We start from the raw sequence: 14,391 nt of genomic DNA, 5'->3' as shown, positions 1-14,391 counted from the left end.
CTACGAAAGAAGATATCCAGAGAAAACGACAGAACTTTCCGCAGGACCTAATACTTCACGGTTTGTCTGATCTAGACAGAGCGTTTCCCCTTGAGATCTTATATCTCCTTTCTCTCGTACACTTCAACTTGGATAAGTCAATCACATCCAGCAATGCTTTATTATAGTTTCCATTATAGTATTTGTAGTATTATAATATTACATTTTCATTAAACTTTATATTAATATGAATTAAGTTACTAAGCTTTCAGAGTTACTTTATGGTACTTTCACGTTAATAAAAATCATCAGTAAAATTTGTCACGAAAAGCACAGAATACGAATAAAACAAAGTAACCTAACTCAAATCTAACCTCGATTGTTATAATTCGCGTATAATTCGATAATACAAACTGAAGATTGAAAAATGAAATGGATAGATATAAATTAAAAGAAACGCCTGATACGAAGCAATCCGATATAAAAATACATTGCTCGAAACAATCAGAGGATCACATTCCCAAACAAATGCAAAGTATTAACCAATACCAGGAAAAAGCAAAATATAAACGTGACTTAGTTGTATTTGCGTTCTTACTCATTTTTGCGTGATGTTTGATTCGCATACGACACGTGTTATATCTTTGTCAAGTGGTAAAAGTATTTAAATAACTAATTCGCTAATTATATTTAGCAACGAGTTTCCGTTAAGAAAGCGTGTTATCAATAGATGGAGACAAAAAAAATTCTGATAAGGTTACTCACATGTCTCTGATGTGCCGATGTAACGTGCGTAGTACACGTAATCCTCGTCAAAACGTTGACAAAAACCTGCACACACTCGGAGCACTGATCGCAGAGCACACCAAAAACCAGTTCACTTCAGTCGAATAATCGCACGATACATCTAGAAACTACGCCCTACGATCCCATCCAGGAGATCGAGAGAATATTACAGTCACTTGGTTTCCATCGTGTCGTTTCGTCTTGTCCGCGGCAGCTTTATAACAAGTTCATCCTCTCCTTCTTTTCTCTTCACCATTCCCTCCGCCACTGTTTATCTCTGCCTACAAAACAATATTTCATGTATAGTAGTCAACATAGCGATCACATATGTTCATTATAGGTATATTAATATTATAAGCATTAAAAAGAAAGAGAGAGAAAAATAGTGAAAAGAGAGTATAATGCGCCGTCGCGACGCACACGTCTTTTTTATAGCGTCTGCAATAATTATACGCGCGAAAGAACGACCAACGCCAATGTCCTCGTCGTTTCCCGCATGTAATACAGAGAACCATACATTTTCTCATTACAGTATTATCAAAATTTCAAAATGTTTTGTATAATACGTTCATGAAAAGTTTCTGTAAATGTTGATATACTTTCGTGAACCATTCGTACATTCGTACGAATACAAGTAAAAAAATTTGTCAACAACGATACGACAGCAACGACACGTATCACTTATCGTCTACAATAATAATACGCACGAAAACATAACAATAACATAATAATATATTTCAAAACAAAACACTTACTACACGAGTACATATCTATGTATTGAATCATTACAAGCGAACATTGGAACGAAAGATATTGGGAAAATTCATCAACAAAAATGCGACAACTGACGACAACACACGCGTCCTTCGTTTATAATATATTCGAAGATGGAGAATGTTTCCCGCGTATCAACACAAGGGACTTACTATGTAGATCGTGTCCGAACGCCACGATTCCTGTACTCGCCCCACCGCAGGTTCCTGGTCGTTAATCGCGCCGCCCATCTCCCATCACGTTAAAACGCGCACCTCGAGAACGTAAGTCCAGAGAAAAATCGCGAAACGAGAATCGTTCCGCCGCGAGGTGGCCACGAAACGAGGTTAATAGCACTCGAGATCCTTCACACAGGCTGACTCCCTCAGACACGTCGTTCCTGATCAGCTGCACTAAAATTATCTACGCGAATTCGTCAGTATTCACGCGATAAGCAGCAGAGAGTAAACGAGTGTGTAAGATGAAGAATTACGAGGCACAGGATATTCCCGTGAACGTCAATTTTCACCAACAGCAGGGACGGCACTTATAGTAACCCACTTTCCAGCGACATCGTTCTATTCCACTATGATTTACTTCAGAGATTCACGATATTCTTCGAAACATTTCTTACTTCCCGTACGATCATTCGTAACACATACAAGATGGCACAGAGGTCGAATTCCACGTCCACGAATTTTCTCGATTTTTATCACCGTCACACTTCTAGATGACCAGCTGACAGCATCGAGGATTAACAGAAAAACAGCCCTCGCCTTGCTCCATTTAACATCAACTTTTAAGAGATCATCTTCCAGGAATTATCTCTTCGTACACTGTTTACGATCGTCTCTCGATTCGAACGACAATTCGATTAACATCATGAACGATACAATTGGATGCGAAATACGAAAACAGGGAACGTGTAATGAGAATGGTGCACACATCGAATAACCTCGCGCAGCCAAAATGGTGGACGACACTCCCGTGTTCTGCTTTAACTCGGTCGCCTGCCGCGTCCTCTTCTTGCGACTAATAATCGTCGATCGTTTAAACACAGCTCTTAGATAGAACTTAGTAACACAGGATGTCAGATAGAATCACACTATCGAACAGCGAGATGGAACGATGAGATATGATCAAAGTATAGAGTGCACTGGAACCGCCTTCTGGTGCACAACACAACACAGCACCTCCGTACATGTAAAGTGGACCACCCGGCTGGCGCCTTCTCGTATCCGTTTCCGCGATTACACGTCCGCTCACGAATGTCCGTTAGTGGTTAGGAAACGAGTCGTAAGGTCCAAAAAGGGCCTTGGCCCAGTCACCTGATCGTGGCGTGGAAAAAAGCTCCACGAAAGACGGCAGCGTCGACAGGCTCCTCGCTGAGGGCATTCCAGCGCAGGCAGGGTGGACCGAAACGAACGCCGCGCCATCTGCCGACTAAGACGTTCACCCGACGACTGGCATGGCCGCGCAACCAACCCTCGCGTCAATAACAATCCAATTGAACATGACGCGTGTTTTTGTCCCACCGTTCGCATCGTGGCATACCAATGCGATCCTTTTTTCTGCTGGCTCTTATCATATCTAAAACGACAATGAACCAACAAGATCGAAATGTTTTCACCGCATCTGAAACTCCGCGTATTTTCGTGCGTTTTCGATTAACCGCGCACCAAACTGTAGGGGGCAGCTGCGCGATTTGGACTGAGCGCAACTTCGCATGGGAACCGCGACCCCACGGCGGAAATGCACGAGACCGTACGAAGCGCGGCTTCCTGAATAGTCTTGCCGAACGTCGAGACACCTGCGGGTGATATTGTGAAATTCAAACAGACTCTGCCGTCGATCGAAGGGGTGGACACTATCATATGGTCAGACAGTGACCTGTTAGTATAGAATGAAATAAGTGGCATTCATTCACTATTATAGAATAAATATTAGAGTAAATAAAAATTTAATTCTCAACGAGTATTTTAATTTCCCAGCAGTTTTTCGTTTAATTGCAATTAATATCTTAGTATTTATTTAGTAACTGCGTTATTGAGTTCGGTACCCGTTATGAGAATTTACTTTTATGTGCACAATTCGATCAAGTGAGTAAATATATATGTATAGTTTATAAATAATAAATAGAGAAAGAGACCTGTTTAGCAAATCTATTACTATTCATGCATAGTCTCGTAACGTTTAAAATTCCAGTCACGCATTCCTTCTTCTTCTTCTTCTTCTTCTCTGATGGATACCGAAAATTCCTCTTCTTTAGATACCTGAAACATTCGTTTAAGATCTTTTCCTTGCTCAAAAACGAAAAATATTTTTGTTTATCATTATTGAAAAGAGAAGAATAGTAATTAGAGAACAGATATTTATAATTAAATATATGCGTTCTGTATATTTTTGAACCACAAATGCATAAAAATCCGTAATCCAATAAATGTAATGTTTCTTTAATTTATTACACGTCAGAATTTTGTTATCATTTAAATATGACATATGAAGAAAAAAATAATAAAATATTAAATCCGATGAGGCATAAAATTCTACTAATAACACATACTGGTTCTTCGATCATAGACCGGAGATAGTTTAACTCGTTATCCTTCTCCAATTGCCACTGCCTACGCTCTTGACATCTTCTATAATTCAATAACCAAAATCCAAGATAAGTGACAGGGTCGCAAGGTTTTCTTGTTACAATTTCCTTAATTCCCATCTTCAGTGGCAACTTAAAATACTTTCTTAACCATTTACCATCAAAAGATAGTTCTACTTCATCTGTTAAACTTATAGAACATAGTGTTTCACTTTCTTCTTCTAGCATTTTTTCTTCAGTATCATCTTATAATATAATGTAATCATATAATATAATTATCTCATCATAATATTAAGTGTTATCTATTTTTCCAATATTTCATGATATACTAATAGTGAAATTAATCATCGTAAATGTACCTGAACGTATGATATTTAACTTATTACAGACTTTTGTAAGAGTTTCATCAACTTTTTTATCATTATCGTCGTAATCTTTAGAAGTTTTCTTAATTTCATTATTCATTTCGTCACATCTTCCTGAGATTGTAATTAGAGGTAAACAACCTAATTGACTACGAGTTGAATGCAGTATTGTCAACATCTCTTTTGCCGTTACTCTACTGGTGACAGTATAATACACAGCTAAATTGTACTTTTTATGATAAAATGAAAATAAAATATGCCATTTCCTTTAGTGTACGTTAATATAATTAATTGTAAGGAATTAAACCACTATCTGTCCACGCTAAAATTATCCAAATTGAGTTCATTTTACCTTTTGTTCCCATGAATGTAAACTTTCTGTTCAATTTTCTTCGCAAAAGAGTTTAAAGGATCTGGAATACTTGTATCGCTTGACAGAGACTGGCCTTTTTTCATTTTGGCCGATCTTTATTCTGAAATGTATAAAATATTCTAAATATCAATCAAATAAGAAAAGATTTAATATAATTAATTATCGAATTTAATTAGGACTATGAACATTATTTACATGTATATACATTGAATTTGCAGTGAAACAAGGTTGAATCGCAATTTTCGCTTAACCAATTTAATACCAATCTCATTTAACAAATATATAAGGTGAACTTAATATAAAAGTGTTATAATTAGTTTTCTCAAGAATTACCATAAATATTCTTTTTATAAGAGAATTCTACCCATTTGATAAAGAAATTAATTAGAAGTGGAGAGACTCTTGTTACTTCCACTGTTATCTTCTCTGATTCTTAAGAATACATCTCATAACATCTTGCATAATGTCTACAATTGATAAACTGACTTGAAACGCGCCCGTACGTCAATTTTTGCATATCAAATGATTGTAATCGTACTACAGTGTTCTCAAATTATACACTGTATCCACGACGATACCAGCTTCACACATCAGTCTTCCATGCGTCTGCAATAAATTTCGGAACAGTAGTTCTTAATGTTGTTATTAGCTATTTGTGACGTGATGTTGCGATAACGGTGCAGAACTGCCAATCACTGCTAATGAATGTTTACGTGATCTGATGTTTTTCAGAAATTTCATACCGTATTCCGATTCTAACCAGATGAGTATAATCAAAGATAAGAAAAATATAACCACAGAAATTTCCAAGATAAGAGCTTTTTCATGTGCCCACGCTGAAAAGACAAACACATGTGGCATACATAAGAATCAAACCTTTACACACGGGGCATAAATATATCAAGGATCTTATCGGGATGCAAATCTTACGATCTCGACTGGTGTCTTCCTGCTATAAGTTCCATGAATTATATGAGTCAGTTCGGATAATTTCATCCAACCTAGCAACGCAACCATTACATCCTGCACATCTCGTCTGATACCAAGAATCAAGATGTCTATTGAAAATCCAAAGAAAGATGCGGATAAAAAAATCACGATCTGGCCACAATGGCTAGCCACGTGTACACGTAAGTATTACTAAATAAATTTCTAGTCGATGCTTAAACTTGAGAATTTAGAAAGCGAAAATCGTTGTCTGAAAGTTCACGAACGCGATGTTTGCATTAAATTTGATCAAGACGATTTAATACAATCTCTGGTGTACATCAAAATACGCCGTATACCGTACATCAAGGTGCCTATATAAGCTATGTCTATGAATGAGCTAATGAAATTACTCTCGCATCCGTTGACACAACTGTTTCATGGCCGTTTGTGACAGTCAGCTTAGCTGTTATCGGAAGTGGTCTCGCGAATGGTTGGGCATCGCCGTACTTGGCTCAACTGACATCAACGGAAGCGAACACACCTTTGAAACTGACAGATACCGAAGCGTCCTGGGTAGCCTCCCTTTTAAATCTTGGTCGCCTGGCTGGGGCTTTGCTCAGTGCACTGTGTCAAGGTAAGACCGTTTCTTCATTATCAGAAAGAAGATTCGTCTGGCCAGATCTACTAATTTATCCTCTCCAGTCACATCACAAAGACATAAATGACCTTGAAAATTGTGTCTAATATATTCTTGCGAATTTAATACTAAATACTTGTTTCATTTAGATTGTTCAGTATACCAGAAATGTCCGATAACTTTGATAAACACATATGTAGTTAGTAGTTGACCCGATCGATACTCTCTTGCAGCACACGTCCAAGTGGCCAAGCAAGGCAAACAATGGTGATCAACATTGTTAATCGAGAATTGAATAAGAACAAGGCAGCCACGACTCAGCACTCGTAGAAAAACATGATACGAAATTGCGGTACGTAAAAAAGTAAACGCAGGAGAATAATTGTAATATCGATAGAGAATCGTTGATAGAGAATCATTGAGAAATGCATTTCCGATCTTTAATCAAAGATTTAGAGGAGATGTAAAACAACTCGATTAAAAATCTCCACTATATATATGACTGAGTGATATGTGACTGAGTTGTGGTGATCTTGTTCTCAGGTAAATGTAGCTTTAACATATCACAACATCATCTTCAGAGTATATTGGACGAAAAAAGGTACTTCTGCTTGGTGGGGTACCATTGACCGCAAGCTGGATATTCAGCATTTGTGCTACATCAGTCATGTGGCTCTACATCTCTAGATTCTGCTCGGGAATCGGATCGGGAATGATGTGGGCTGCATTGTCCTTGTATCTAAGCGAAATCGCCAATCCGAAAATTCGTGGGTCACTGGTAAATTCTTATTAACTCTTATATCTTACAATACACAAGCGAAATGAATGAAAAATACTTTATGTTATCGAGACAACTGTTCATAATTTTTATCAAGGAGTATTGTCTAAACTTCTATATCGTATATCAATTAAATTAATTAAAGCGGTCTAAAGTATCTTAAAGTATCTTAAAATAACCTTCTTTTTATCTATATGAATATTTTGAATAAGATTTCTTATCCGATAAAGCTATAACTGTGGTCACGTCTTCAGATATCCATGAACGTGAATGCATCTTCCGTTGGTATGTTCTTGGGTAATGCAATGGGTCCTTATCTGTCCATGGAGATGTTCGGGTACGTGAGCCTCGTTCCGAGTATCCTCTTCATGATCCTCTTCAGTTTGATACCCGAATCACCCTACCATTACCTCCTGCACGGAAATATCGACAAGGCTGAGGCATCCTTGAAGTGGTTTAGGCGAGAATCTGACGTCAAAGCGGAGATGCGAGATCTTCAAGAATTCGTCGACGGAGCTGAAACTAATATTTTCCTAAAGTTGAAGGAGTTCCTCATGCCAAGTACTCGACGATTTTCTTTTTTACTTCAAATATTCCCAGAAAAGTTAACGACGGAAGAATTCATCGTTTACAAGAGAACAAGTTTAATTTGTTCCAGAAATTCCGTGTTTCGTTACTAACACTTCGTCCCGATATAGTTATTAAATATTTGAGATTGTTTCCGCGAAAATTAATATCGTCAAGTTATACGTTCGTCAAACCTATTAAACATGGTATTTCTGATAGTTTAGTTTCCTCTTACGATTTTCTCCAAACTAATCTCGAACAACTTTAGTAAGCTTCGTGCCCCTTTCTGTTCTCTTCGTAATGAAAATTTTAAGTACCCAACTTAAGGAACTAATAACGAACGAAACGATCAATCCCGAATTTTTCTCTATTTTATTTCAGGTAATTTAAAGAAACCTCTCGTCATAATTGGTGTCTACGTGTTCTCCTACGTGAGTGGACACAGTGCACTGAGCTCTTACGCCGAAATAATCCTGATAAAAAGCAGAATTGCCGTAAAACCAAGCTTAGTAGTGACGATCCTTGGATTCTCTACAATCGTAGCTGGCTTGGCATCTATGTTTCTAGTTGACAAATTTGGTAGAAAATGTTTCTTGATAATGTCTGGTATAGGAACATCGATGTCCTTGGCACTTTTAGGGTTGCATTTTCATCTCCTTTCGTTAGAATACGATCCTAACAGCTTGACGTGGTTACCAATAGTCGCGTTATTAACTTTTAATCTCTCCATGTCTTGTGGATTGCAACCGATTCCAAGCACACTTTTAGGTGAAATGTTCACTGCAAATATGAAAAACATGGCCTCCTTATTCGTGAGCTCCAGTAACGCTTTGCTTTCTTTCGCGAGTGCAAAGTCTTATCAACCTTTCCTAGATTTAGTCGGTGACAAATTTGTGTATTGGACTTATAGTATTTGTGTGTTATTTTCGGCGCCGTATGTCTATTTTTTAATCCCGGAAACGTCGGGAAAGAGTCTCATAGAAATCCAACGATCGATAAAAAAGTGATAGCGCATTAAACTCTTCTTTCAATTTCACAACAGCTTTACCTTGCCTAAAAAAGATAGATCATTGTAAGATGAACAAAAATCATAAGACTATAACTACTTGTACTATTTATAAAATGCAAGTTAATTGTAAGCTATTGTATAGTTATTTTAAGACACATTCATCCTTTGTAATTTTTCATTCTATTATTTCATCATATATTTCGACAATATATATATATATATATATAAACAATACCTATAAATGAACTAAATTTGTTCAAATATGTTATGTATTATTGAGTATTAACTATTGTACCTTTCATACTTCCACAATACAAAACTTTATTGTTTACGATAACGATACCAAGAGGACGCGCAAATGCAGACTAACTTCTTCATACAGACTCTCCTAACAATCTATTTCTATACTACGTATGCTACTCATGGTTAGAGTTTCAACGTTAGAAGAATATTGTAGCAGTTTATATCTCGTTCCTACTACTTACAGCATCAATTATTAATCAGATGATAAATCGAAAACAAACGAAATAAAAAAGAATACGTACAAAATGATGACATCAATATTGAAAATACTTCGATTGAAGAGGCAAAACGAATAAAACCGTATATTTAAGTATCTACTCTATAATATCGTTATAAAGAATTCCCTGCCGCAAAACTTTGTTAAGACATATACGAGGAAGAGTTTTACTCGCGGACACGCACCCAATTTCACATGAGGGGAGAAGATGAAAGAGCTATCTACTACATTCGATTACTACATACTACCGAATAAGATCTTCTGCAGCATAGTTGGAATATGGCCTATCGGAGAAAGAAGTTCGACATGTAGTAAAATATTTGCGTATTTCCGCTTAATAGTATCATTAATTGCAATCAGTAATTTCTTCGTGCCCGAGATTATGGCTGTAGCGTTCTATTGGGGTGATGTGGAAACCGTAATAGGTAAGTTTTAATAGAATTGAGTCAAATTTGTCATTTTATTTTCTGGCAGCGTAACCAATCAATACATCTTCTTGAATTAGGGATAGGAAGCAATTTAATGTCAGCCACGCAGTTATTCTTTAAAATGATCTATTTAGTAGCGAGAAGAGAAAGAGTATACAGACTTTACAACGAGATACGAATTCTATGGGATTCTACCGATGATCCTAACGAAAGGAAATCTTACGAGCAAATCGCTTATCGGGCACGGATTGTTACGATCACTTTTTCTTCATGCTTCCTATGCAATCTAACCACCTTCTCGATTGCTACGATTGCCGATTATTTTAGATTTGCATACAACGGCAACAACACTAACGACAATCGACATTTACCTTTTCTTGTCTGGTAAAGATCATCCTTCTCCACTTAAACTTCTCTCGTTGTTAACCACAAAAAAGACGGAAAAAGATATTACAATATTTAAATAAAATATTATTGTTAATCTAGATATAAAGAAGGACTTAATTACAATTGTTTTTCTTAACTTATACCTAATGTCACTATTAGGTACGGCACAGACATCTCGGCATCTCCCAAATTCGAAATCGCTTTTGTTGGTCAAGTCATGACAGCTATGATTGGACTTTCAGCAATCACTGCCATAGACTGCACGTTTATGACTATGATCCTACACGTGTCTGGACAATTTATACTTATCAAGACCTGGATTAATAAAATTGGATTTGAAATGAATCATAAATCTATTGACATGGACAAGTTTGAGGAGGACCTATTTAAATGCATTCGTCATCACCAACGAATGATACAGTAAACATTTTTCTACTTCCAATCTCTTTCTTCTCGCAATTGCATTAATCAACTTTTCTCCTCGCCGATTAATATATTTCTTTAAATTCTTTTCATTTGTGCTTCTGACGATGCTACTACTTTTATACAGCGTGGTAAATGATGTGAATAATTTGTTAACACCCATCATTTTCATGCAACTTCTTACGAGCGGACTAGAAATTTGTTTAAGTGGATACGCAATGCTCGATAACGGGACAAAAATTACCGACATACTGAAATTTACATCTTATTTTATTTCCGTGACGGTACAACTACTTTTATGGTGCTGGCCCGGTGAAATTCTTGTCCAAGAAAGTCAAGAAGTTGGACAGGTGGTTTATTTCAGCGTACCATGGTACAATTTACCTCCCATTTATCGAAACCACGTTTGCCTTATGATAATTAGGGCACAACAATATTGCAGCATCACAGCATTAACTTTCAAAGTGTTATCTATTCAAACATTAACAGCTGTAAGTAATCATTTACTTATTCTAAAAATGAGATATGCAACAGGCCAGAAATGGCCAAAATATAAAACTCTATGTTAATATCAAGAAATTTCAATTTCTGCAAAACCAAAATAAAAATATGAAGATTAAAATATAAATTTGATTTCAGGTATTCAACACAGCTATCTCGTATTTTACTGTGTTACAACAAATGCAACAAAACTAAATTCCAACGAAAACGGTCAAATGTTCATCTATAGCGTAGTACCCTCGTACGACAGTGCAAAAAGTAGTCTGTAAAAGAAAATGTAAATTTCTAAGTCTATTGTATCTGATATTCTAGAATCGAATGTAGATATTGCTCATAGATTGTTATCCTTTGGAATTTTACAGATGCATTTCCATCTTCTTTCATTGAAATAATTATAAACTTTTAATTCATTCATATTCTTCTCCTGAACGTTGGCGATCCCAAGCACATTTTTGGATAAAATTTTCACTAATTTCAAAAATCTCATTCACATAATCCTTCTGCTCGAGAATTCTAACAACACTTGCATTATTTTTATTACGTTATATCTCATTTTATTAGCGAAATTGAATTAAAAATAGACTAAAATAATTTAAATATATTATTATTGCTAAGAACTGTTCCTTATTGTTTCTTTGAAGATAATATCAAAAAGAACTAGAAACAAAGACAAATTCTTCTATACTGTTTCTTTCAACAGTCTTCTATACTGTACTTCGACTTGGTATATACTAAACATAATTGAAGATTCAACTATGTTACATAAGAAACCATTATATCCATTTAGGTAATGCCCCCTCTACTTACAATATAGACTATTCATCAAACTACAAATTAGAAATAAGGGGGGCAAAATAAAGGGGGACATATTGCAGAATAACGTTAATATTGAATATACGTCGAGTGAAGGGGAAACGGAAATAAATCCTTATATTTTAACATCTGGTCTATAATATTGTCATAAAGAATTCTCTACCGGAAAACTTTGTCAGGACATACGAGACACGGTTTCATTCGTAGACACGCATCCAATTTCGCATCAAGGGAAAACATGAAAGAACTACCTAACACATCGATCGATTATTACATACTACCGAATAGGATCTTCTGTAGTATGGTTGGAATGTGGCCTATCGAAGAGAAAAGTTCGACGTGTAGCAAAATATTCGCATATATCCGCTTGATATTGGCACTAATAGCAATCAATAGCGTCTTTGTGCCCGAAATTATGATGATAGTATCGAGTTGGGGTGACATAACGATCCTAGCAGGTAAGCCTCAGTAAAATTGACTTATATCTCACATTTCTTCGAACAAACTACTATGATATCTTGTGGCAGCGTGTTAAATTAAATTCCTCCTCGAATTAGGAGTAGGATGTGTTTTAACCACGGTCGGACAACTGTTGTTCAAAATGATTTACCTAATAGTGAGAAGAGAAAGATCATATAGACTTTACTATGAAATACGAAGTTTATGGAACATTGCTAGCGATTCGAAGGAAATGCAGTCTTACGTAGAACTTGTTTATTGGGCACGAATTTGTACGATAGTTTTTTATTCGTCCTGCATGTGCAATGTGATCACTTTTTCCATTGCTGGAGTTGTTGATTATTTTAGGTTCGAATACAACGCAAGCAGTACAGATAACAGCCGACATTTACCCTTTGTTGTCTGGTAAACATCATCCTTTTCTACTTATATTTCCTTTGTCGTTGATCACAAAGTAAAATGAATAGAAATATATTATATTATGCAATATTTATATCATAAAATTTTTGTTATCGATAAGGATTATCTTATTTTATTTAGGTATACTTAATCTCATTATTAGGTATGGTACAGATATTTCAGCATCTCCTAAATTCGAAATTGCTTTCATTTGTCAAATTCTATCATCCATGGTTTGCGCTACTACAATCTCTGGCTTGGATGCTTCTTTTATGACCACGATTTTGCACGTGTCTGCTCAATTTAGACTAATCAATACCTGGATCAGTAATATGGGAATTGAAATAAATTGTAACCCAAATTACACGCGAAAGATAAAGATGGAACTAATGAGATGCATTCGCCATCATCAACGAATGATACAGTAAATATTTTCCTACTTCTAATCCCGTTATATTTGCAATTTTATTAATCAATTTTTTTCTATTAATATTTTTTATTACCGTTAAATCATACCGCGTCCTGTCCAATTTGTGTCTTTGACAATACTACTACTTTTATGCAGTGTGGTGAACGAAGTGAATAATTTGTTAACACCCATCATTTTCATGCAAATTCTTACAAGCGGGATAGAAATTTGTTTGAGTGGATATGCAATGCTAGATAGCGGGACAGCAAAAGCCGATCTAGTGAAATTTATATCTTATTTCATTTCCATGGGGATACAGCTCTTATTGTGGTGTTGGCCTGGTGAAGTTCTCGTTCGAGAAAGCCAAGACATAGGGCATGTAGTTTATCTCAATGTACCGTGGTACGATTTACCGCCAATTTATCAGCAACATCTTTGCCTTATGATTGTTAGGGCACAACAATATTGCAGTATTTCAGCATTAACTTTCCAAACATTGTCTATCCATACATTGACAGCTGTGAGTAATTTAATCGAAATATTGAACTGTGTTGAATTTAAAAAATAATATTTTTACGTCGACAAAAATTAATTCTTACGAGATTAACAGGCAGAAAAGTGAAGATTTAAAAAATTTGATTTCAGGTATTCAACACAGCTGCCTCGTATTTTACTTTATTACGACAAATACAAGAAAAGTAAACTTCAAAGAGATGAGGAAGGCAATCTATGATTTTGCTCATATTAAAAACAATTCCCTTATAAAACAGTTGGATGTACATCCATAAACGCGTAGGATCTTCGTACAATTAGCTTGTAATTAACAAAAAGAGTAAATTTTCATTTCTTAGCGTACCTGATATTATTTTTCAATCGAATGTAGAATTTCTTTTATCCAAGCAATTCAGTCTCTATCGAGATTATTTACGTTATTTACATTACATGAAGTTTAGGTAAAACTTCGACATAATATCCATTTTATTGATTTAAATCGATAGATTACAGCTTTCCAAGATACTACGGATTCTATCTTCTATATTTCGATGCTCAAAATGAAGATACATTTCGCTTAACATCAGAGTTAAGGATGGCATGCCGTGTGTTAGGACAATTGCTGCTGCTGTTGGGTCTTATAGCACGACACAATTACCCAGAAAATTAAGGAGTTGGGTGAAATTTAGCGGATATCTGTGCCGATTACTGTCAAATGGGGCTTTAACTAGTTCCAGCATTTCTGTGATTTTAGCTGTCTTCAAGATACTGATTTTCTTCCTTT

The 14,391-nt window shown here is 35.9% G+C and overlaps 4 protein-coding genes across 7 annotated transcripts in view; 3 read left to right on the top strand and 1 right to left on the bottom strand.

The window, feature by feature from the left end:
* The window catches only part of LOC117243438 (inactive rhomboid protein 1), a 299,403-nt gene extending 296,169 nt beyond the window's left edge, over positions 1-3,234 (bottom strand). For all 4 annotated transcript variants that reach the window (XM_033510939.1, XM_033510940.1, XM_033510942.1 and 1 more), the window contains exons 1-2: positions 1,692-3,234; positions 745-1,046 (exon numbers count right to left, since the gene is read on the bottom strand). The gene's annotated coding sequence lies outside the window, so the exon portion shown is untranslated. The remainder of the gene's footprint in view (positions 1-744; positions 1,047-1,691) is intronic.
* Positions 3,235-5,393: 2,159 nt separating this feature from the next.
* LOC117242826 (facilitated trehalose transporter Tret1-like) lies at positions 5,394-8,906 on the top strand. The gene is made up of 5 exons (XM_033509797.1): positions 5,394-5,985; positions 6,240-6,419; positions 7,004-7,200; positions 7,455-7,761; positions 8,149-8,906. Exons 1-5 carry the CDS (start codon positions 5,910-5,912, stop codon positions 8,772-8,774), a joined length of 1,386 nt encoding a protein of 461 aa, XP_033365688.1. The 5' UTR covers positions 5,394-5,909; the 3' UTR covers positions 8,775-8,906.
* Positions 8,907-9,066: 160 nt separating this feature from the next.
* LOC117242830 (odorant receptor 67c-like) lies at positions 9,067-11,626 on the top strand. Its single transcript, XM_033509811.1, has 5 exons — positions 9,067-9,721; positions 9,802-10,108; positions 10,271-10,531; positions 10,662-11,025; positions 11,174-11,626. Exons 1-5 carry the CDS (start codon positions 9,505-9,507, stop codon positions 11,228-11,230), a joined length of 1,206 nt encoding a protein of 401 aa, XP_033365702.1. The 5' UTR covers positions 9,067-9,504; the 3' UTR covers positions 11,231-11,626.
* A 56-nt stretch (positions 11,627-11,682) lies between these two features.
* On the top strand, positions 11,683-13,683 carry LOC117242381 (putative odorant receptor 92a). Its single transcript, XM_033508999.1, has 4 exons — positions 11,683-12,306; positions 12,406-12,712; positions 12,870-13,130; positions 13,272-13,683. Exons 1-4 carry the CDS (start codon positions 12,087-12,089, stop codon positions 13,681-13,683), a joined length of 1,200 nt encoding a protein of 399 aa, XP_033364890.1. The 5' UTR covers positions 11,683-12,086.
* The last annotated feature ends 708 nt before the right edge of the window (positions 13,684-14,391 follow it).

The sequence above is a fragment of the Bombus vosnesenskii genome, unplaced genomic scaffold, assembly GCF_011952255.1.
Source record: "Bombus vosnesenskii isolate JDL3184/JDL3185 unplaced genomic scaffold, Bvos_JDL3184-5_v1.1 scf7180000013265, whole genome shotgun sequence".
Classification (NCBI taxonomy): Eukaryota; Metazoa; Arthropoda; class Insecta; order Hymenoptera; family Apidae; genus Bombus; species Bombus vosnesenskii.
The sequence above is the reverse complement of the archived record's forward strand: the minus strand, read 5'-3'. Positions and strand labels throughout refer to the sequence as shown.

What these genes read in the sequence shown, in the direction of transcription:
- LOC117242826 (XM_033509797.1), top strand. Translation starts at nt 5,910, where the DNA reads ATGTCTATTGAAAATCCAAAGAAAGATGCGGATAAAAAAATCACGATC. An exon ending in GCTCAGTGCACTGTGTCAAG is followed by an intron (nt 6,420 to 7,003) that starts GTAAGACCGTTT and finishes CATCATCTTCAG; the next exon opens with AGTATATTGGACGAAAAAAG. An exon ending in CGAAAATTCGTGGGTCACTG is followed by an intron (nt 7,201 to 7,454) that starts GTAAATTCTTAT and finishes TCACGTCTTCAG; the next exon opens with ATATCCATGAACGTGAATGC.
- LOC117242381 (XM_033508999.1), top strand. Translation starts at nt 12,087, where the DNA reads ATGAAAGAACTACCTAACACATCGATCGATTATTACATACTACCGAAT. An exon ending in TGACATAACGATCCTAGCAG is followed by an intron (nt 12,307 to 12,405) that starts GTAAGCCTCAGT and finishes TCCTCGAATTAG; the next exon opens with GAGTAGGATGTGTTTTAACC. An exon ending in CATCATCAACGAATGATACA is followed by an intron (nt 13,131 to 13,271) that starts GTAAATATTTTC and finishes ACTTTTATGCAG; the next exon opens with TGTGGTGAACGAAGTGAATA.
- LOC117242830 (XM_033509811.1), top strand. Translation starts at nt 9,505, where the DNA reads ATGAAAGAGCTATCTACTACATTCGATTACTACATACTACCGAATAAG. An exon ending in CATTTACCTTTTCTTGTCTG is followed by an intron (nt 10,109 to 10,270) that starts GTAAAGATCATC and finishes TGTCACTATTAG; the next exon opens with GTACGGCACAGACATCTCGG. An exon ending in CATCACCAACGAATGATACA is followed by an intron (nt 10,532 to 10,661) that starts GTAAACATTTTT and finishes ACTTTTATACAG; the next exon opens with CGTGGTAAATGATGTGAATA.